At 44.8% G+C, this 24,066-nt stretch overlaps 1 protein-coding gene across 7 annotated transcripts in view; it reads right to left on the reverse strand.

The window, feature by feature from the left end:
- The window catches only part of Ablim1 (actin binding LIM protein 1), a 271,582-nt gene that overhangs the window by 131,154 nt on the left and 116,362 nt on the right, over nt 1-24,066 (reverse strand). For all 7 annotated transcript variants that reach the window (XM_058581323.1, XM_058581322.1, XM_058581324.1 and 4 more), the window contains exon 2: nt 6,590-6,724. In XM_058581323.1, the coding sequence (XP_058437306.1) occupies nt 6,590-6,724 (135 nt within the window). The remainder of the gene's footprint in view (nt 1-6,589; nt 6,725-24,066) is intronic.

A 24,066-nucleotide genomic window follows, 5' to 3' on the forward strand; every position in this document is an offset into this window, starting at 1 on the left:
TACAGAAGGACACTTAGAGACAGCCCCAGGGCTGGATGTAGCTCAGTGGTAGAGTACTTTCTAAGCCTGCACAAGGCCCTAGGTTCAATCCCCAGTACTGAAATCAATTATAGCTAGATAACCCAGATGCTTCTCCCAAGTCCTGCCTGGGTTTAATGTAGACAAAAAGATTTTAAGATCATGATCTTATCAAGAAATCCTATTTTGCCATTTACTACTCAGTCTATACTACCTCTCTGTACACAAAAACTCTTCTTGGATTAAAAAGAAAAAAAGAATTCTCTAGAATCAATTCTTCCACAATACTTTCCAAATTACAACCAAAACTCCACTAATTCAATCTAATCAGTGGCAGAACAATCTCACTTGAAATGTTTGATGACATTTTCAAAAATGCAGTTGTTCTACTTTTCGGTAGATGTCATGGTTTTAATACAGCAAGACCATAGGAGACTGCCTCTTCCTGCAGATTGCAAACCCAAGCACACCCTTCAGACCAGAGCTTTCCAACTTGCCCAGTTTCCCTCCTGTACCAGCTTCCCCACTGCCTACCACAGTTTCCCTCTGCTAATTCTATTTCCTATGCTTTTACTAGTCAGCCTATTTTTATTGAATATGATTATTTTCAAAGATAAATGTATATCTCTATCAAAAAAATCAGCATCACTTCCCTGTACATAAAGCATCTGTTGAAATAAATACTAACCGGCGTAACTAAATTTGGGCCTCGATCCCATCTCTCTGGGCTTAAAAGCTGTTCTCTCTTTGTTGTAAAGAACTTCGGGTTCATGAAATTAGGGCTGTAGAAGAGGAGAGAGACTGGAATGCGGCTTCTGGGAAGCACAGGAAACAATCCCCTGCTTCCACACTTATGAAGACTAACTGAAATAAAAAAAGCCAAGGGTCTAAACCAGAGTGAAAACTACGCAGCAACAAGAATGGCTTCAGAGTGGCCTTCAGCACACGCTCTCTCACCTGCTGCCTCTGCCAGGCACAGGTGGCTCGGATACCTTCACTCGAACTCTCTCTTTCCAGATAAACTCACCATCTAGTAACCATTCGAGAATATACATCCTAGGAGGCACTTGGTAAGTCTGGTTGACCAGCGATGCCATCAGAAACATATACTAATATTCAAGCTCCAAAGAAATATATTGTTTCTGCTCATCCAGCCATTCCTTGATTTACCAAGTACCCATCCGGTCAGGCTGTGTGCCAGACCCTGGGTATAGAGTACTGAACAAAAAAAGAAAAAGAAAAAGCTCTGCCTTCAAGGGGCTTACTTTCTAGTAGGGAGCGAAGAAAAATGAATAAGAAGATATATTAAATAATTATAGGTGTTAAGGGGAAAAAAGATATTGGGAATAGTTGAAATTTTGTATAAAATAGTCCAGAAAAGCCTCACTGAAAACAGAAAGTTTGGCTAAACAGGTTTTCTTGGTCCTCTAGGCTACTTCCTCATCCTTGGCATGCTAAGGTTCTAAATGCTCTAGAACCTTTTGGGCAGGAAGATGCAATGGATCTAGGGCATTACCCTGAAAAATGCTCAAGAGTAACAATATAATGAATGATATATCAAAATAAGGAAGAATAAAATGAACAATATGGATGTAACTCACATATAAAGAGATACTTTGAAGAAATAGACATTTTCCAATGTTAGAAGCCATTCTACCCAGAGAAGAAACCTGCACGAATACCAACATGGCCACATCCCAATGGACACAAGTAGCTCAAATTTTCTTTTATGTTTCATCTTCTCTCAGAGCCGGGAATACAAATGTAATGCAGATAAGGGGATGCATTAAGAATAACCACGTCACCGGAGCCATGTCACAGGATGCACAGCCTGAACACACCTCCTTTAAGTCGGTGGAGTGGTTGCTGCTGATGGGCAAGGAGGAAAGCAAAGCTATAGGCACAAAAGACAGAACAGTTCCACTCAGAGCCCTGGAATCACACTCTGCTCCCACTGGGTTATCATAAAGACCAGCAGGAGCTTTGGGGATCTCCTTGGCATTTAATCACAGGATCCATCCATCCATCAATTACACGACCTTCTTCATCTCATTATCAGATGGGTACATTTTCCAAGGGGACGAGTGGGAATTAGGTTCTACTTCCTTCAGACACTGACATGCTTTAACATTCAGATCCTGCCTTTTGTGCCATCCCTGGGAAATTTCCCACGTGACCATATTGCTACTGCCACCATCCAGATGCTAGTCTTCCATATCCTTCCTCCCAGCATAGACCAGTTCCTCTCAAGTGTTAGCCCTCTGCACTCTGGATGTACCATGTGGACTCAACTTCCACGTGTCCCCTTACTATCCTCCTTATCTCTCTCCCCCACACTGCCCCACCAAAGGGCTCCTGTGTTTCTTGCTGGTTCCACTCCATCCACCCAAGCGGTCCACGGGAGACCTGGAACCTTCACTCTTCCCATTCAGGAGTCACCAAATCCTGTCAACTGTAATCTGAAGTGCCTCTTGAGTCTTTCCCTTCATCTCTGTCATACCTGCTGCTACCTTACAATTATTCCCACCTGGATTACCAGAACATCTTCCCCAGGGTTCTCCTGCCTCAGTCTGCATCCTATATGCCTATCTCATCACTTAGTATAATCAATGTTGCTTATTGATCTCTCTCCAAATGGTCCCCGAGTCCTCTGAATATGATATGGTGTGCTATCTCTTTCTATTCTGTACCTTTAACATAATATCCTGCATGAAGTCTATGTTCAATTAACATTTAGTAAATGAATGACCACAGATCCCAAAGTGTCAGACTTCTCAGGAAAAGGGATGGGTTAACTAGCAAAATTACTGCTCACCAACTTTGCTCCTGTTCCAGTCAATTCTGTGACTTCACGGAGACTAAAAATTGATTTAAGCATGTGCAATAATCTCTACCTTCTTCATAGCAACCCTTTCTGATTTTCTTGCTTGTTTAGCTCTCATATAAGATGCCCAGTGTCCTCCTTTCAAGACCCGTTTTTAACAAAAATCACTTATCCTTGCTTCTAATTGCTACAAAGTTTGCATTTGAGGATTTCCTTTTTAACTACAGAAAACCACCTCTTTAGAAATGAGGCTTTATTAAGATGGTACTATGCAAAGGACAGTTGGGTAGGAGGGAGGAGACAGAATTCCAGGGAGAATTGAGTCAGCACTTGAACGTGCCTCTTGGTCTGCCAGCTGTTGCCCAGAAGCCCAAGCTTGTTTTGGTGCATGCTCCCCATCCAAAATCCTCTGTCCCAGGACATTAGTTCACTTAACTCTCTGAATATCACGACTCTACTTAAGACATAACAGAAAGAAAATGAAACTGTTGTTTTAGGACTCCACTGCACTAAGATCATGTGGGCTAGGGGGACACCTAGAGTCCTGATCTGATTGGGATGTAGGAGGAAGGGCTCTGGACAGAGAGAAAGCCCAACCCAGATAGCTGCAGATGATGTTCTGAACCAGTGTGGACAAGGGCCCTGACCTCAACTTTCTGCTCAATTTTTCTGTAAAAATTTTCTGTAAAAATTTCTGTCTAAAATTGCTCTAAAAATGAAAGTCTTTCAATTTAAAGAAAATTAAAACAAAACGAAGGGAGGAGGTGAGGGGGGCAGGCCCTGGCCAATGAGAAATTTCTTGTACTGGAGACAGTGGGAATATCAGAGCACTTGTTGCGTCTTCTGCTCTTCCAAGCTGTACCCTCCCTCCAGAGCCTCAGACACTCAGTAACGAGTGAAGTTCAGTCTAAAGCTGCTGGTGTTAGTGGGACTTTGGAAAATGGGAAGAGGAATGATGTCCAGCAATGAGAAAGGCTTAAATACTCACAGGGGAAGATCAAGAATTTGGTACTAGCAAGAATTTGGAGTGAGAGGAGATGACAAGAATGCAAATCTCAAGGCCCTGTCCAACATGGTGGCCATTAACCACGTGCCTATTGAGCACTGAAAATGGGACTTGTCCAAACCGAGAGGGTTAAACTAGTATGAAAAAAGTCGAATATCTCAATAATTTTATACTAATTACATGTTGAAATGATAATATTTTGGATACAGAGGTTAAATAATATATATTATAAAAATTAATGGTACCCTGTCCCTTCTTGCCTTTTTTGTAATGTAGTTATTAGAATACTTGCAATTAGACACATGGCTTTGCATCATATTCCTCTAGAATCCCGGAGAAAATCATGGAGTCCCTACAGTCTAAGGTCTAAGGAGCTTAAATGACCTTTTTTTTTTTTGGACATCAAGGAAGAAAGCAAGTTAATAAAAACATTAAAAAGAAAAGAGGGTGACCCTCGAAAGTTAGGACTCTAGACAGTGACATTGACAGATTAAATGTGAGAAAAATATGTAAGAATAAATGACTCATTTATCTTTGACAACATTTTGTCAAATTGAAAAATAATCCCTACAAATAGCAAGCACTCTTAAAATAGGATTTAATCTAAGTAAAAATTTAACTTTTCAGGAATACATTTATAACAAAGTATATGGTATGACTCTGCAACATAAATAAGTTCCTTAAATTTAAACTAGAAGAGAAAAATGCAAAAAAACCCACAACAAAACAACCTCACAGGGGTTGGTGGATGCGTATTCTAACACCTTAATGTGCTGAACAGGGACTGCTCAGATCCATGGCTCATTCACAGTAGAAACAGCAAACACACACAGGGCTGCATTCATTTATAGGATGTATTTATTTCATACCAAATTTACCCCTTGAGCTATGTTTTAGGAAATTTATGAGCAAAATATATGTGTGTGTGTGTGTGTGTGTGTGTGTGTGTGTGTGTGTGTGTAGAACCAACTCTGTTAGCTGAACTGGATGTAACCAGAAGACAGCCTTTTCTCTGACCAGCTATTCAAGTGGCTTCAGTACCTCTTGGTTCTATACTACACACCTAGATGGTATACTGAATTTGGAATCTGCACACTCTGACCTGGGGTAATTTAAGTGACATACAGTCTCATCTCTATTTTATAATAAAGACACGAGCCACAGAGATGAATAACTTACTTGAGACCACGGAGCTGCTTACTGGCAATGGCAGGACTCATGCCACATGACGGTACCCTTGGCATCCTGGGTGTGACCCTGATGTTTCCTGACGTCCGCCCTGGGTTGTCTGAAAACTTGAGTTTATTAAGTTTACTCAGAGAGGTTTCAGAGAGGATTAACTAATCTCTATATAATGTGTGTGAAAGCATTTTTTTAAAATCTTTTCTTTTTTTTTTTTGGAACTGGGGGTTGAACCCAGGGCTTTGCAAATGCAAGGCAGATACTTTGGCCACAGAGCTACATCCCAGCCCTGAAAGCTTTTCTGTAAAAAATGAATCTGTGTATATTTAAGGTGTACAGCATGTTATAAGATACACACACAGTAAGATGATTACTACGTGGAACAAATTCCCTCAGATCACATAGTTACCCTGCCCCTCCATGGCAAGAACAGCTATCACCTGGTCTTTAGGGAAATATGTACAAGATACAATCATTAACTATCATTTTGAACTAAGCACTGGGGGGGGGGGGCTCAGCTCCTACCCTGACCTCTTCTCACCCCAGCCTCACATGCTAGTGCTCTTTCCTGAAAAGTGACAGTTAGTTAGTGAAAGAAACAGTGGTAGCCTTCAGAAAAGCGCCCTCCCCCTTTTTTCAGATATTTGAGGGTCACTGGCTTCAGCTGCCACAGCCATGGCTTAAGATGGCATTACCGAGTCTCTGTAACCAAAGACACTCAAAATGAAGCCCATTCCCAGGAAGGAGGTGGTGACCACATGCAGGGTACAGAGAAAAGCCACAAACAATCTCAGAGTCTGCCCCTCCCTTCTATCTCTCCCTACATCCTGCATCTGCATCCTGAACTACGCAGACACGCCCTCAGCTCAAGTAACCTGCTTCTCAAATCAACACACCAACCATTCTCTTCCTCCTCTTCTTCCCAGTCAATCAAGCCCTGGCTCTGCAATGACAGGCCAGGAATACTTTGCACCACGATGCCAACTTTGTGAACCCCAGGAGAGGGGCTGGTTAGTTAATGGAAATCAACCTAAAAAATTGGGAGCTTTTTTGGGTGACAGATAATTTTCTGCTTGGAGGGCTCCCAAACGTTCCTGATTAATTCTTGCTTCTTCTTCTCCCCCCCGCCCGCCCCCTCTCTCTCACACACACACACACACACACACACACACGCGAGCGGAAGCTAATGACCTAGCACACCAACTGTACAGTGTTCCAGGCCTCCTACCACTCATGGATATGGGATAAGACGACTTTGCAGTAGAAGTTCCTCTTTCTAGAGAAAAAGAAACAGAAGTACAAAACTGGTTTTCATTGTTCTTCCCAGAGCTAGTCCCTCTCCAGGGATTAGGGACCTCAGTGTGTCCCCAAAGGCCATGAACCATCGGTCTTGGGAACACCTGGTTTCCCCTCAGGCCTAACTGAATCCTAAACTAGAGGCAAGTGGTTCCAGGACTTCTGAGAGCACTGACGTATCCTCCAGGGGCCTGGGATGACACTAAGGGGATGACATGCTGGTGGTGACATGCCACTGAGCCAGGATGCTGGAGACACTGTACCTTTGCAGGTAAAACATTTGATGTGGAAATGTCTGGTCTGGACCCGGAGCACTTCGCCCTTGCACGGCTCCCCACATTTATGGCAGTGAATGACAGGTTTCTCTGATGGGTGGTGAGGGTCCTGCGGGTGGGCCACTGGAAGAAAAAGAAAAAGATCCAGATGATGAAGGGGGCATTCCTACAAGTGTCCTCACAGTGAGCATAACATCCCCACCATTTGGTATCCAATGAGCGACAAGTCAAATCAATAAACATGGCACCCACCCTCTGCTACAACCACTGGGTCCACAAATAACTGACGGTGGTGGCTTGAACAGTCCATCACGGTGACATGAGGCTCATTCCTCTGTGGAGCCTGCTGTGCTGCCCCTTCCTCCCCAACTCCTCTAGCACAACGTAACTGGATCATTAAATGCAAACTCTTGTTTGGTTCAAAATTCTCTATCTTTGCAGCAAGTCTTTTCCTTGACTCAGCACATTTCAGCAGTTCACTGTAGACTGTGAGGTCCCTTGAACGTGGGGACCATTTCTTAGAGTTCATGCTTTTTCTCCCCAGTGATATGTCTCCTTTCTCCCGAAGCTCCTGGGGACGTAGCAAAATGCTCAGCCCAGCAAATGTTTTTATTTATGTATTAATTAGTACATGATGGACAGTTCTGCCACAGAGTATTTCCTGATCTTCATTCAGCACCTCATTTAGCCTGTTGGAGGGTTATAGGACCCTCCCATTATGCCCACAGTTCCTGACACACACAGCTGTGGGCAATAATGAAAAAAGAAAACAAAACCCATGCAGATTCCTTCAAGCCTCGGTTTCCTTTCCCATAAATTAAAGGGATCAGACCAGATGATCTCTAGGTCTTTTCAGACCCTAAAATCACATGGAGGGGCTTACAGGGATTACTATCTCCATCTCCAGAGTGTGCTTTTCAGAGAACAGAAGTTGTTGTGACTGCCCTGTCCTGGGAACGGGATGCACAGCCTCTGCTTTGCAGAGCGCCATGGGAGAAGGCAACAAGGGGACACCTGTGGCTTTCAGCAAACCAGGTGTCTTAATTTCACGCAGTTTCTTCAGCCAGTGTGTGCACATGGCCCTTGTTGCTATGAAATTCCTTTTCTGACTGAGGTCATTAGAACCCATGTGATATAAAAACATGTATCACGTAAGTACCTCCATGAGGGTTATATGGTATAAGAAGAGGGAACCTAAAATTCATCCATTAACACAAGGAACATAGGTGATTTTTTTTTCTTGTCTCATGATAAAACTGCATCGGGCAGGACAGTGGGGGACAGATCCTGCTGACACTCAATTTAGAAAGCACCTTAAAGCAAGGAGCTCTCTGTACATTGTAAGGACAATAGTTCACTGTTTCCCTCAGACCTCTGTAATGTTCTCATTTTTGCCTGGAAAAAAGTCTGAACAAGATAGTCCAATAATCCATTACTGGCTAACTTCTGAGGAACAAGGTTCCTCTTGTGAGACTTTGACTAAGAGCAGGTGTCGTTTCGGATTAAACACCTGATCCGCACTCTCTACACTGGATCCTGCGAATGTCCAGCCAAGGTACCAACCTTGCAATTCACCTGCATTTCCTTATCTACCTGCAGGGATCTCTCAGATCCTTACAACAGAACTCGGTATTTTCTAAAGGAATTAAGGAGGGGCATGCTATAAAAATCTCTAAACAACCACTGACTTTGAAAGTGATGTGTATCAAGGCCAAAAATCTATTTACCTTAATATTTGCTTTAAGAGCTGATAGAGAACATGTGAGGGTTTTTTTTTTTTCTTTTTTTTTAGGTTAACTCCTGCTTCTCAGGAAAGTAATATTTACCAGTGTGTGCTAATGCAGGCATGGTGCTAGAGCCTACACACGTTACTTCATTCCCTCCTCCCCACCCTTCTCTCTCAGCCAGGTGGGCCTTGTTGTTCCCGGAGATGCTGAGTAAGGGTGAGTGCAAAGACCTTTACCCAGGCTATTTCGACTCGGGTCTCTCAGGCTCCTCCCAGGGTATTTGTACAAATCAGGAAATCGTTATAAGTCAGACCATAATTTATTTAGCCAAATTCAAGTGCAGTTCTAACAGCAGCAACTAGGGCTTGGCTTATGCAGGGAACACTCACACTGGGTGCTGCAGGCATTCCCCAGCTGGGCCTGGCACCCAGGGGGCAGTTCTCAAGGTAACTATGTGGATCCCCAAATCAGAACCCCCAGTGCCATGGTCTAAAGATGCAGATTTTTGTCTCACCCCAGTTAATATGGCTAGTATCAGAAAGACAAAAATAACAAATGCTGGTGAGGAGCTGGAGAAAGGGAGCTCTCATAGCAGTTGGTGGGACTGTAACGTACCCATATGGAAAACAATATAGAGATTCCACAAAAAATTAGAAATAGAACCTCCATACGATCTACTGGGTATCTGTCCAAAAGAAATGAAATCATTATGTTAAAGAAACATCTGACTCGAGTGCTCATTGCTGTACTATGCACAACAGTTAAACAGAATCAACCTAGGATAAAGAAAATGTGGAATATACACATAATGGAATATTAACATAAAAAGAATGTGATTTTGTCATTTGCAACAACGTAGATGGAATAGGAAGGCATTATGTTAAATGAAATAAGGCAGATACAGAAAGGAAAGTACCTCGTGTTCTCAAATATATGTGAAAGCTAAAAAAGTTGATCTCAAAGAAATAGACACCGGAGTAGTGGTTTCCACAGTATGGGGATGGTATGGGTGAGGGAGGGGTGGAGAGCAGATGGTTAGGACACAGAGGTGCAGCTGGGTATGAAGAATAACTGCTAATGTTCTATAGTACAGTAGAATAACTATGGCTGACTCTAACCAATTGAATATTTCAAATAGTTAGGAGAGAGTATTTTGAATGTCACCCAACACAAAGAAATGATATATGTCTGAGATTGTATATAGATCAGTTGCCCTGATTTGATCCTTACCCATTAGATAGGTATTAAGATAGCTCCCTGTGCCCCCCAAATATGCACAATTACTATGTGTCAACCCCAGTGGCTCGGGAGGCTGAGGAAGGAGGATTGAGAGTTCAAAGCCAGCCTCAGCTAAAGTGAGGTGCTAAGCAACTCAGTGAGACCCTGTTTCTAAATAAAATATAAAATAGGGCTGAGGATGGTGAGCGTCCCTGAGATCAATTCCTGGAAGGCCTCCTTCCCCCTAAAAAAAATACAGTAAAAAAATGCAGATTTTCCCCGGAGGATCTTCTTTTCTAGTAAACTACTCAGGAGGTTCTTACACATACTCCAGATTAAGAACTTCAGAATTCTTACATTTTCAGTAGGTCAGCTAGAGAAGGGTGAGAACAACAAAGAGTAGTAGTTCTCAAGACCCTCCTTTTCAGATGGATATGAGAATACATAGAGTGAATCCCTTAACCACGAGGAGGATGCATTTTGGGATAAGAAACACTGGTTTCTCTGAACACTGAATCGCCTACCCTGAGCAAGCCAGCCATGCTGAGTAATGATGAGCCAAGGAAAGTATCATTTCACTTCTTGGCTTTTCTCTATGTCTGAATAAAAAGGAGTCAGTGCAAATGCTGGCACGAGCTGCAAAGGTCAGAATGGGGATCAGCATCTGCATTTTGCAAGTGTTTCCCTTTGGAAATATATATTATACCGCAAAACCCTCCCTGCCCCCAAATGACTTTCACCTTCACCCAGAGAGGGGCAGACTGCTCAGTGTTCACTCGCCTGTCCTTCATCCAGCAGCCCAGGCGGGCACACAGCAGAACCCTCATTTGCAAAGAAATGAGATTTTCTTATTAGGGAATGACAGAATCCAAAAGACCAAAGAGAACCAGTGTATATTTTATCCCAACTCAAATCAGTGGAGACAAAAGAATCTCTTTTCCTTTTTAAGGATGAACAAAGAAGTTAACTGTCTTTGAAAATTTGGTAATTACCAAACGTGTGTTTGTGGATTTAATTCTATGATTTTGAAATATGCTGAGTTGGTTGCAACACAAATGTGACATTAATGCTGTATTCCTCTCATCTGCAACTGGCTCCATTGCTAATCTTTCTTTGATGGCTCCATCTTTCAGAGCCTGGGAGGGTCCCTGTTTATTCTACTCATGGGCAAATTAGGAGCAGAGTATTAAAAAGTGACCAGCAAGTTATTCTCAGAGATACACTTTGCCCTCAGACTTCCCAACCCTTCCCACCATACCAACTCCGTCAATGATTCACCCTGGAACTTGGGTTAAAGTCTTCCATTAGCTCACTAATTTTGTTGCCAAAATAAGAAGAGTAATGAAACCAAAAGTGAGGTTGAACACTTTCTGGATAATGAGGAAATACACAGGAAGAGCCACGAGTCTGTTTGCCTGAAAGGCTGAAGAGATTCTTCTACTACCTGCTGTCCAGTTTGGAGAGAAGCTGGCTATTTAGACCAAGCTGTCTACTCCAAGGTGGAAGAGTTTCATACTGTTTTTGTAGCCAAGCAGATTAGTCACATGGTTGAAACTCCTGTGCAGGACAGAAACCAAAGGTCCCTTTTTGATGCATTGATTTTAAAACATCTCAGGGAATGAGCCTGAAATTCAGGCCACAGAAGAAATTCCAGTAACCTTTGGCTTCCTCAAGCAGAGGCCATCACAGGCCTTAGAGGAAGGCCGAAAGGCAAAGCAGAGTCCTTCCTCAATTTCAGAACCAGCCTCGCCTTGGCCAAGCTCCATCCTTCTGGGCATGGACCATAGAAACAGCACATCCAAGAAGTCACATCCTCCTTAGTGGTAAAGATCACAACCCTGAGGACCTGGCATGAGCCGTGCCTTGCTCCCAGTGGCCTGGAATGCTCAATCTCATGGAACCAAACTGCCCCTTCCAGTCCCCTTCCCCCTCCACAGCACCATGGCTCCCTTAACCAGCCTGTGAAGGGCCACAGTGCTTCATGGCTTTCACGTCCACTGCTCACTGCACTCTCAAGAGCCCCGAGGGGTGGGAAGAAAAGGTACTGTCGACCCCCTTTTGACAACGGCAGGCTCAGAGACCAACCCACTCTCCCACGGTGACCCAGCCCAGGGAGCAGAGCTGGCACTAAACCAAGGCAGTGACTCCGAATCCAGAGCCATCCTCCTAATCACCGCTCATCATGGACGCTCCGGCAGTCACTCCCCACTCTGCCCTCTCCCACCAAACCCCCACACCTTCCTCACCGCCCCCCCACCACCATCCAGACTCTCAACCCCCTTCTCAATTGCCCAGAGCTTTCCCTCCTGCTGTGTCTCTTCCTCCAATGTAACCTGTGAGAAGTAGCCCGTGCAGGAGCGGGGACACAGCTCTTTGCTGCCACGAAAGAAGTGCCTGATGGGAAATTCGACAAACACCACCAAATACCACAGCCAGGTGACGGAGGCCAGTCTGTGCAGAGCGAGCCACAGAGAGGGAACAGACCTCTGATATAAAGGGATGAAAGTGGGTGCTGTGCCTGTGGTCACAACCCCCCAACCCCCAAAAAACCCATCATTCTAATGAGAAGAATCCCAAATTGAGATTCTATGAAATAATGACCAGCACCCTTCCAAACTGTCAAGATCATCAAGAACAAATAAGTCGAGACACTGTCTCAACCAAGAGGAGCCTAAGGAGACAGACTAGCAAACACAATGTGGGATCCTGGAACAGAGAAAGGACATGAGACAAAAACTAAGGAGAGCTGCTGGTTGCAGTGGTGCACACCTGAAATCCAACGGCTCGGGAGGCTGAGGCAGGAGGATCACGAGTTCAAAGCCAGCCTCAGCAACTTAGAGAGGCACTTAGCAACTCAGGGAGACCCTGTCTCTAAATAGAATATGAAAAAGGGCTGGGGGTGTGGCCCAGTGGTTAAGTTCTCCAAAACTTTCACTACAGCTTAGAATGATTAATACTTCCTCTTCTCCACGTTCTTGTCAATCAACTCAAACTCAGACGCTGAGAAAGTAAAATGGGCTTTATTTGGGGTCTCAGGAATTGCAATTAGGGAGATGCAGGTTCAGAGAACTCTCAATCATTGTTCTGGAGGAGGCAGGGAAAGTGGGCTTCTATGTGATTTATTACAAAGCAGTAAAAATTCTTCTTTTGGGAAACTTCTGTTGGAGTTAAGAACAGGTAATGTGAGGCACAGGACATGTGACCAATAGAAAAGAATGTATGTACTTAGCAAAGGTGTCCATAAAACAAGAGTCCAGCGGTCTTTTCTGTGCATCTTAAGTGTCTGGACACGTCATCTGCCTACAGTCACAGGGTGAAAGTAACCGAAGCTCACACCACAGATAGTGGACAGAGTTGCACCCACATCCTGCTTCCTCATGCCTCTCGACTCCATTTTGAAAAACTTAATGTTGCTTTTGACATAATTTTCCTCTGATTTGCACATTCTCTAGGTTTGAACAGCTGTACCATCATCCAGCACTTAATTTTCTCTAGTGTTTTTTTGTTTGTTTTGCTTTTGTTTCAATGCATCAATCCTGACCTCACCAAACTGCAAGCTCCCTGGTCAATTTCTCCAAATTTCTGAAAAGCTTTCGATTTCAAATATCAAATAAGCTGAGTTGTCATTTCTGTTCTTCTCTGTTCACTTTTTGGATTAGGGAAATAGGGTTACCACCCAATACCACTTCACAATAAGTAACTTGAGAACACAATTATAACACTGTAACAGGAGTCATTTATTGATCACTTACTATATTCCGGAGACTGTGATAACTAATTGATACCCACGATCACAGATAGTCCTTACAACTGCCTTACAGAGGTACTTTTGCATTATTCCTGTTTTGCAAAGGAGAAACCAAGGCTAATAAGAGTTAACTACTTTTTCCCAGACCACACAGCTAAGAAATAGTTTGAATCCAGACACCATGCTTGGAAGCAGAGTGTTGGGGATTTCCACAGCAAGACCTTATTCAGGGCTAGAAGGAAACGGAGCTAGGATGGGGTAGACTTATCACACCGCTCACAGTGGTGAACACCCAGCTGTATCATCATCCAAAGGTAACACCTTTGCTATCAAGTAAGCAGATGGGAAATGGCACTTCAATATAAAAAGAAGGATTCCAGGCTGCAGCAATTTATGGGAAAGGAACACTTAGATGTAAGGACGGCTCAGCAAGGAAGGGCAGCCTGCCACTGGGAGGACCTTCCCTACAGCCTCCAGGCTGAGCAGCAGCCTGCCTGGCCCGGAAGCCTCCTCGGGTTGAGACTGCATTTGCAGTCATAAAATGGTGCTCTGCATTAGGTTGATTTTTGCTTAAAACAGGAATCCTATTCTCTTGGGAGTCTATGTTTCAGAGACTGCCTCATTACCTAGAATATTTTCTCTGCTTCTACCTCCTGAATTCCCACTGAAACATAAGCACACATCCCAGAGATGAGCTCTCTCCCACCTCCCACTCCCTTTCTTTGTGCTAGAATGGCCTAGGAAGCAAAAACCTCAACAGTTTAAATAAATGCATAGGGTGCTTAATTTGCAGTTTACCCCAAAGTCCATCTCCTGCTGTGGCAAGTGGTAGTTACTCAAAGCTACACACATGGTTACCCCATCATTAATTGTCCCAAACGATCCTCCTCTTGAATTGGCCTCCACAGCCCCATTTTCTTATACCGTATGCGTCTGGTACTCAGGATTATTACTTGGCACCAACAGTCCCAGCGGGAGGGCTGTGTTCTAGCCTCTCTGTCTCCTGCAGCTTTTAACTTGGAAGATGTTCCTATTTTTGACTGGCAATGCACTCAGTCCTCATTATTCCTCCAAACATAAAAGACACTGTCAGCAGCCCCTCAAGCTGGGCTCCTGATGACAGAGACAGGCTGGGCTTACCTCCAGTTAATCTGATTCCTCCCGGGCAAGGAGGTGCTAAGATTACCTACAACTTCTACAGTCCTGCAACTTCTTCCTCCTAAGTCACCTGATGTCTTTGCTCTGATGTGCTCCACCTGCCTTCTAGTAGGCGGGTTAATCTCAGAAAGGGATTTTATATCAGTTTGGTGGCTTACCGTCCCCTCCCATAAGAGAGACTATTTACACACACCTCTGACTGCCATGACTCACGGGGACAACACCCTGGCCTGACATCTCTTGGCCTTTTTCTGACCGTGTTAGTAATTTTACCTTGGAGTAAGTCATTCATTTAAAAATCCATCTCTTCTCCCCAACAGCCATCAAATGGGACCTTGGGCTGGCCCAGCCCTGCCCTTTCTGTCACATGCCTCAACCTTCCAAGACAGTGCTGAGAGCAGGCGCCTTATGTCCAGGTTGGCAGCAGAGCTGTGTGAGGTCATCTCCTCCTGGGAGCCTCTATGGCACCAGCCTGGCACACAGAGGCCTGTGTCAGCTGAGTTAGGAAAGATGGTCACTAACCTGTAGGAGCAGAAATGTCTGATGTAGGACAAAAACAAAACCCTTCTGGAATTTGATAGAAACTTTTCAAGTCACCCAGAGATCTCAAATTGTCCCTGCACAAGCAATTCCACTTAGAAATGGATCATATCAAACAGCCAGGCGGCAGCTATAGTCTGAATCCTGCGTGCAGAACACTACATCTTAATGGACTGTGACAGAGCCACATCCATCCTGATTCCGAGATGGAGAAGGATGTGGCCCCATATGACCCATTTATAGGAATACAAGTCAAGAGAAAGGGTCAGGAACTATCAGCATTGAGGCCAAGGATCCTGAGACAGGGCTTTGCTTTGGCATGGTATCACCACTGCCTTCTGTTCCCTAGTTCCAAATCCAGACATCTTAGAGGACTTCAAACACCAGAGAACCAGGATGTTGACAGAAGTGCCCCAAGGTGGTAAACAGCACAGAGGCTCCCAGCTGCCTTGGCCTTTTTCTCCTGGCTGCTTCTACTTACGTCCCTGGACACACTTGGAATCATCAACTAGTTAAAATATAGCATTTTAGACAAGCTATGGAAATGGTTAAGGTGTATAGCACTTTAGCACTTTTCTATCTATAAAAAGTGTTCCAAGACAGTAACTCCCCGGGTCCCATCCACTCCATTCTACCCATATTCAAATCGAGCTTCAGAGATGTTAAAGGATTTGCCTGTGAAGAGCCAACTGTGTGGCCAGTGACCTCACTTGGAAGCTCAAAGCTGGCCATGGCAGAGGTACTGACACCACGGAAATCATCACTCTTTACCAATCAGGGCTTTCCTCTTCCCACCCTCCAGGGAGTTGGCTGTGAAACATTTACCAGCCACCACTGTGCCCAAGGCCTCAGTGCTGGTAAACAGCAAAAGGAGACTTTTAATTCAGGTCCTTATAAATTTCAGAAACAAGCATTTGAGCCATTTTTAAAAAGGTGTTTCTGCTCCTGCTCTGTGATCAACATATAGACCCACCTTCCCCTGGTCTCTCCAGCGCCTGCGCACCCACTGGGAGACAAAACCACAAGACCTGTGTTCACAGCTTCTGAACTGCAGAGTCAGACATGCGGCAGATTCTAAAGCTACTCTCTAGATACTTAGGCTCCCGACTCCTCCCAGACCTGAAGTTCAAGCCCATTCAAGCTTTCGCTATGATGTAACTTTCCCGGGTGTGACCTCCGCAGGAAAGGCAAACACACATGATCTACACCTGTCACCTAGCTAGCAACCTATTCGTCCAGGTGACTGACAGCTTTAGTTCTGGTAGCTTGTTCGATTCTCTCATTAAAATTCAGAGATTCATCTGCTTGACTAGAAGGGAAGAGATCTCTCCTGAAGTTCAACAAAGACTTTACGAAGTCTCAAGCCAACCTTCAGGAGGGGGATAAAGGAAGCCCAACACGGGCTAGTGGGAGCAGGGGAGACAGTAAATAAACACCTCCATGAAAACTCTCAGTGGACCCTCAGCGTGAACAAATTCCGTCTCAGAGGGAGCCTGCTGTGCCATCTGTCGCGAGGCTGGTGGGAACTCTGGAGACAGACCAGCCCTGCCTCTGAGGACAGGGATCCCAGGGACGCGCACAGCGCACGCTGACCTGCACAGAGGGGAACCACTGAAGCTGCCCTGGGATGCTGCAAGCCCAGGATAGGCACCAGCAATGTGCTTGGGCTTCCAGAGAGAAAACCAGGCAGCTGGATGGTTCAGAGGGCTGGGGACAGTTTCACAGAAAAGGGAGTGGAATTTGACACTGCGGGTCAGGCAGAAGGGAGTGAGCCATGAGGGAAGGATGGTGCAGAGACATGAACAGCACAAGCAAAGGCCCAGGTGAGACAGCACAGGCACTTCTGGTCTCACCTTCTGGGTCAGGAGTGGCTTCATGAACAAGGACAAAGCCAGGGGAAAGTTGGAGCATTTCCCCCGTGATGTTCCTGCAGATCCCAGATCCTGCTGTCCAGAGCTTACGGTTTAGTAGGAGAGGTAGTTGGGAAGAGGGATGGAGAAAGACATGGAATGGATGGGGATGAATGAACACAATGTGAACTTGAGTAGCGCCAGTGTCACGTGCCCAAAGAACAGTGTTAAAACCAGGAGAGAAAAAAGAGAAAAAAGCTTCAAGATAGAAGTGCCCTTTCAGAGGAGCCCAGAGGAAGGGTAAGACTTAAGTGGGAAGGAAGGAAGAGGAAGACGTCTCAGACAATGAGCAAGGTGGGCTGGGGCATGTTTGGGGAACATCTGGAAACCTGGTTTGGCTGAAGCCCAGAGGAAGGGCCACAGGAATATAGGTGGGGAAGAGGTTGCCTCTGTGCGTGCCTGCAGGACAAGTTAGGATCCTCATCTGTCCTGGTCTTGAGATGAGGGATGTAACCAGAGCACAGCCCGACCTGCTTCTAAGGATGTCTGTCAGCTCACATGGTAGTGGGTGGGGAGGGCTTGGCCTCTGGCCCGGAGTGGGTCACAGCACAGGTTCTGGTGCCGTTCTTGGCTTTGTCCCTCTTAGCTCCGTGACCTTAATTAAACAAGTTACTTGTCTTCTCTATCAATTTCCTCTTCTTAAAATGAAGATAAATCCTGGGAAGTGTTCTGCACTTTCCTGACAGGTGAGTGTCCAAACATGGAAGCCGCTGTGTTTCTGAAGTGATTCAGTATGGGAAAATTGTGGATCATAGTTTAAGGTCTGTGACAGCTTTGTGTCAGTGTGACCAAAGTACCTGACATGGACAACTTAGAGAGGGAAAGTTTATTTTGGCTCATGGTTTCAGAGTTTCAGTGGATGGTCAGGTGGGTCCATCACTCTGGACACAGGGAGGCAGAACATTGTGGCAGGAGGGCGTGGCCCAGAAAAGCTACTCAGTTCATGGTGGCCAAGAGTAAAGAGAGAGGGGAGAAGGGGACACAGAAAAGATGAACCCTTTAAGGGCACACCCCTAGTGACATACCTCCACCAGCCATGCCCCACCTAGTCCATTCAAACTCAGACGGACTGTTTAGGTAACAGCTCTCACGATCCAATCAATTCACCCCCAGACATTCCTGTATTAACACAGACGCTTTTGAGGGACACCTCATATCCAAAAGGTCCTTTATCATGAATGTCCATGCATAATACCTCAAACTCAAGTACGTTGGATTTGTGGGCTCTGTTGCCTCTGGCTCTCAGCAGGGGACTTCTCTGCTGTGTAGCATTCAGGCACGTCCAGCTCTTCTACAGAATCTCACAGCCCTCAGGGTCACCATTTCAGTTTACTCATAGTGCTTGAAGCAGCAGGTTTGTTTTTTCACAGCTTTATTGAGACATAATTCAGGTTCCATACGACTCATCCATTACAGTGTGCAATTAATAGTTTTTAGTCTATTCACAGAATTGTGTGGTCATCACCATAATCTAATTTTAGTACATTTTCTTTACCCCCCGCCCCAAAAAAACCTATTAGCAGCCACACCTCACTTCTCCCCCAGTTCAGTCCCAGGCAACCACTGGTCTACTTTTTTGTCTCTGTATAATTTAAACAAAGGAACAGATTTGATTAGTATCTGTTAGTGTCAGCTTCTTGACATTCGGATAGCAAGCAGAAAGAACAATTGCATATATCCTGATAGGAATCACCCAAACTTCTACCTGTCTCATGCCTCATTGATGCACAAAATCCTCCGCACTATGGGATTTTTTTTTTTTTGACCAATACATGCTCAACCCAACATCCTTACTTTTATTTCATCTCTGTTTCCCTCTTGGGAAAGAGCCCATAAAACATAAAAAATTTGAAAGTGATGCCATCAGACCCAGCTCATGTCTCATGTAGGAGTTTCCAGAAACCCAACTTTCCTAGAGGAATACCAACAGCAACGTCGGCACCAGAGACTCGCCAGAAGGTTGGAAACAGCAGGACATGCCTACCCGTAACTGACTACCCAGCCAAGTCAGGGGCTGGGAGGGGTTTAAGGTGCCGTTTTTAAGAAAGCAAGGATCTGGTTTCTGGAACCAGTGTGTACTTTCGATGCATCTGTTCAGTCTTTTGCCACACAGTAACCAGAAGGAACCTTTAAGGACATAATTGAGCAGACTGCTCCACAGGTTAAGCCCTCCACCAAGCTCACAGCTGCACTACCAAGATGCCCCGCTGGCCCCGCCACCTCTCCAGCCTCCTCTCCCTCTCCAATCCACAGGCTCCCAAGCTCCAGATCTTGCTGCTTCAAGACCTCCACACATGCTCCTTTTCCACCCCAGGAGGCTCTTCCACAGCTACTAGCAAGGCTGCTCCTTCTTTGCCTCTGGTCTCACCCTAAACCAGCTTCTGTGTCATGTCCTCCAAGAGCCTCCCCCTCCCACCTCAGTGAAGACACTGTCCCTGCTTCCCTGATACCTCCAGCTCATTTTCTTTCTTCATACTCATTGCATCCTAAACATTCTCTTTGTTTTTTCACACTTCTATTTTATCCCCTATAAGGTCAGTGCCATTGAATTCCCAGGCTCCAGCACAGTTACAGGCACCAGGTTCATGCATTAACCACTGCCCAGACTTTCTGACTCTTTTCCTTAGCAACAGCCTCTAGGTGGAACTGAAAGTTAAACAGCTTGAATTCACTGACAGCACCTATCAAGGAGGTAATCTGGATGATGTCATTACGAAAGATGAAAGATTTGTTGAAATCCCCGACTCAGGAAAAACAAGGGATGAGCAAACTGATGGGCCAGCCTCACACCAGCTCTGGCTAAGCTCTCTGAATAACAGCCACCCAAGAGAGCCCGATCTCCAGCCAGCCTGATCTGTGGGGAGGAGCTGGGGTGGCACAGAGCCTGGAGAAGCTGAACTACGTGGTTTCAGAGCAGGACGTGATGATGTAGAATAGCCAGCAGGGACTGTGCAGAGCAGACAGACGGCTTCCTCCAGGAAGACTCCACAGCACCTGGCTCAGCCTCAAACACTTTAACACAACTGTTCTCAAGGCCAACATGTTCCTACATCAGATCATCACTGGACACCTCACTTCACACACAAAGATGGACCAGAGTCATCAGTCTGCTTGTCCAAGGGATGTGGGCATCAAGAACTCAACAGGTAAAGTTCCTTCGCAAGGTCCAATCACAGAACAGTAGAAATACTGACCCCAGGAAGTCACTTGTGTGGTCCTGGAGTTAAGCCTTGCTCTGCCTGAGGCAAACTACAGACAGAGTGGACATGGGTGGTCCTGCTTGGTTCCTGGACTCACCTGTCCCAGTCTCCTTACCTTCCTGGGCCCTGAAACTTCTCTGATTACTAAACTCCACAACATGGACACAGGACCCTGACCTTGCCTGGTCAAGAGGAATACCAGTAGTAATGGTAACGACATAAAACTGTCCCCAGGCTCTTGCTAGGTACCAGTGCTGTTTGAAGCACTTTACGTGGATTTAAGGAGTTAATTCTCACAATAACCCTATCAGATTGGAACCACTGTTGTCCCTACTCCCTGATGAGAAAACTGAGGCAGTGGAGGTTAGGTGATTTGCTCAAGGTCACACAATTAGTAAACAGAGGTGGCATCTGAACCCAGGCAGCCGAGCTGCAGAGCTCCCATTTACGAACACAACTTATTTTCAAGAAGACCCATAAAATATCAAAGGCTTAGGGGACAATTTTTCAAAGCTATCCAAACAAATGAATGACAACTGTCACTGGGACATAAGGACGGACTTCCCAGGTTCAGGCTGCGAAAACATTAAGCTCAAGTCCATTTAACCTAGGAATAAACTTATTTCTCCTCACCACCTTTATCTTAGTCCTATTTATCTACAAAGGTCCTTGGGCCATTCCTCTGGTTCTGGGACATTCATCCTATCCTGCTACTTAAACTCCACAGATCAACTGACTACATTAGCATTTACTGAGCACCTGCTGCAAGGCAGGTGCCAACTGTGAAGTCTTCACACACATTAGCTCATTTAAATCAACCTTCATAATAAAGATGTGGGGTGAATAGTATGGTTTTCCCCCTTGGATTTTCATCAGTTTTAAGAACCAAATAGGCTATGCACATAAAAAGTGAATGTGTTTATAATGCACAACAGCAACCGCTGCCCCACCCCTCCCAAATCCCACAGGTAAACATACTCAACTCTTAAAAAGAGTTTTTCCAGCCTTCATCACTACTTTCTTTTTTAAAAATTTTATTTAGTTGTAGATGGACACAACAGCTTTTATTTCAGTTATCCTTCTCTATGTGGTGCTGAGGATCGGACCTAGTGCCTCACATGCCAGGCAAGCGCTCTACCACTGAGCTACAAACCACAGCCCCTTCAACATAACTTTCTTAACACTCTGCTCACACCTACCCTGCCATCTCCTAGTAACACCCTCCTCCTGTGGATAAGGATTTAGCTCTCACCAATTTGGCTATGTTGTGAATTTTACTTAAATCTGTTTATACTTTGAGAATGCAAGTATTGTTCTACTAGACTACAGTATACCCTGTGAACAGGATTTCCCTTCCTTACACAATTTTTTTTTGTCCTCTTAGATTTAATCACATCCTTTTCTCCCATTTTCCCAGTTCTTGATGAGCACTCCCTCAGGTTATGTATCGATTTTTGTTCTGATCTACCAGCAATTCTTTCCAATGCTCAAACTTATCAGATCACTTATCGTAACTCCCCACCTGGAGAAAAGAGTAGGTGTTCTCAGTGTTGTTTTACTGGAGAAAGATCAGGCTGTTAGAAAGCACTGGGGAAACTCCCCTACACGGAAAGTAGGGGAGTGGAAACTGGGAAACTGGTGCTCCTAAGGAAGGAGTCAGTGCGTGATGTGCGCTGAGGTTAGACCTTATGCCATAGACCCTAGGCCTGGAAGCAGATGTGGCTTAGGGGTGGTTTCCTTTGGATTTTTTGCCAAATGTCAATAAAATATCACTTTACTCTGAATTTAGCAGTTGGATCAGTTCTTAAATGTATCAAGAAGCCCAAACAGGGGCTGGGGATATAGCTCAGTTGGTAGAGTGCTTGCCTTGCACACATAAGGCCCTGGGTTCAATCCCCAGCACCACGAAAAACAAGAAGCCCAAACAGATGACATCAACTTCTGTTTAGGATGGAGTGATAAATAAAAGATTCAGAAATTGTCTTCTTATTGCAAGTGAAGAAACCCAACTTAACAGAAATGTACTCATCAGCACTGTACCAAGATGGAAGCATGGCCGCCCAGGGAAGTTCCGTTTTCATCCCATAAGAATTTAGTCTAGACGTCCTAATTGAATGGGTTTCCAACTTTTGAATCTTTACCCATTAGAACATAAACTCAGTTTAATGGGTCATAGCCAGAATATTTAAAAAACAAAAGAGAATATAGCAGAGAGTAAAGGTAGGATTGCTTCATGTGACTTTTAGCTACTTATAGGCATGTGTGCCTGAGTCCTGGGTCTCTCTGAGTGGGAATGTATTTCTTTCTGTGGGTGGGTTTGGTGGCACTGGCTAAGGAAGCCCCCGACCATAATCTGGAGGCCCTTCGATGGAGTTCTGCCAACAGGCTAGTCTTGCTTGGCCCATAAATAATTTTTCATTTTTATTTTTGCTTCTTTTTTTTTTTGAATTCCACACCGTAATTTTATAAAGAGCAAGTTGGATTATTTGCCAACATTTAAACACCTGGAGATTTTACATTAAAATCCTTATTTCTAGCTGTCCTTGGAAACTGGAAGGTCTAACCTTGGCATATCACTCTCCTGGACCTAGATGAGTGACACACTGATTCCTGACTTAGGAGCACCAGTTTCCCAGTTTCCACTCATTTAGGTCACCTGCCTGGTCCTTGGAGACATTTTTATGTATGACCTCAGTTCATTCAGTGTGGCCCACAGGTGCTCCAGGTACCCTCCCTCACCTTCACCCTACTGTGTGGCCAACACGGCCTCTGCCAAACTGAGCTGGCTGTCCCCAGTTCCAAGATGCCCTTTGCTGCTCCTGCTTCACCAATTTAAACACCTTTCTCTCAGTCCCCCTTTATCCGCACTTGCACTCCTGAACATCCTTCAAAGCCCAATCAGCCATGACTGCCCAGAAGAATGAATGGCTCTCTGCCCTGGGATCTCTATTACTTTAATAGTTCTTTATTTGAATGCATTTCACACCGTATCATAATTACTTATTATTATTATTGTTATATTATTTATAATTATTGCTAGAATGTGAGTGCTTTCAAGTCAAGAACTGTATTTAACTTGTTTCGATGTCTAGATGGCTTATCTTACACTAGGTTTTGAAGAAACATTTCCTAAATAGGCATAAATATCTCCCTCACCTGTATATCATTCATTCATCTATTAGTTCATTCACTATTCAATGAACGATGACTATGGACAGACACTGCGCTGTGGATACAAGTTGAATCCACCACCATCCCTGACCTCAAGAAGCTTCCAGAACCTCAAGGCCAATCTTAAATGCCCCCTTTTCCACAAAGCCTTTTCTGATTCTCTTGGGATAATGATTCTTCCTTCCTTTGAAGCTGCACAGAACATTGTTCGCATCCCTCTTTATTGCCTTCTAATCTCATTCTCAATCTATACCCCTCCAACACTAACTCTACATGAAAAAACGCCTTGTAGAAAGCATAAAACACCTTGTAGAAAGCATAAAACTGTGATGTGGTCAAGGCACTACTGGGAATCCACTGCTGTGGCTCACTGCTATGTCCAGGCTGGGACCGTCACATGGGGGGAGTGGTAGGGTGTTTCAGGTACAGGGAACAGAGGGTTCATGAGGCTTCAGTCTAGCAGATGCCAATCCCACTGGCCACCCCCACACTCTGCTCCTCCATGGCTGTTCAGAAGGGGCCCATGAGTGGCACATAGACAGCAGTCCAGTTGATACCTGTTTAGCATACATGCCACTGAGGGGACCCTCCCTGGACCTGGTCATTTTTATGGGGGTTACTCTTTCCTCTCTCCCATTTCCTGTCAGACACCAGAATAACCTTGCTGCCTTTTCGGACCATTGCCTGTTCTTGTTTTTCTTAAACTTCTCCCTTCACACAGTGTTTCGAATGGTGAACAATAATAGAAAGAAACAAAAGAAAAACATAGGCTAGTAGAACACAGAATGAAGCG

The sequence above is a fragment of the Marmota monax genome, unplaced genomic scaffold, assembly GCF_021218885.2.
Source record: "Marmota monax isolate L192 unplaced genomic scaffold, Marmota_monax_Labrador192_F-V1.1 WCK01_AAM20220418_F8-fsc00004, whole genome shotgun sequence".
NCBI classification, from domain to species: Eukaryota; Metazoa; Chordata; class Mammalia; order Rodentia; family Sciuridae; genus Marmota; species Marmota monax.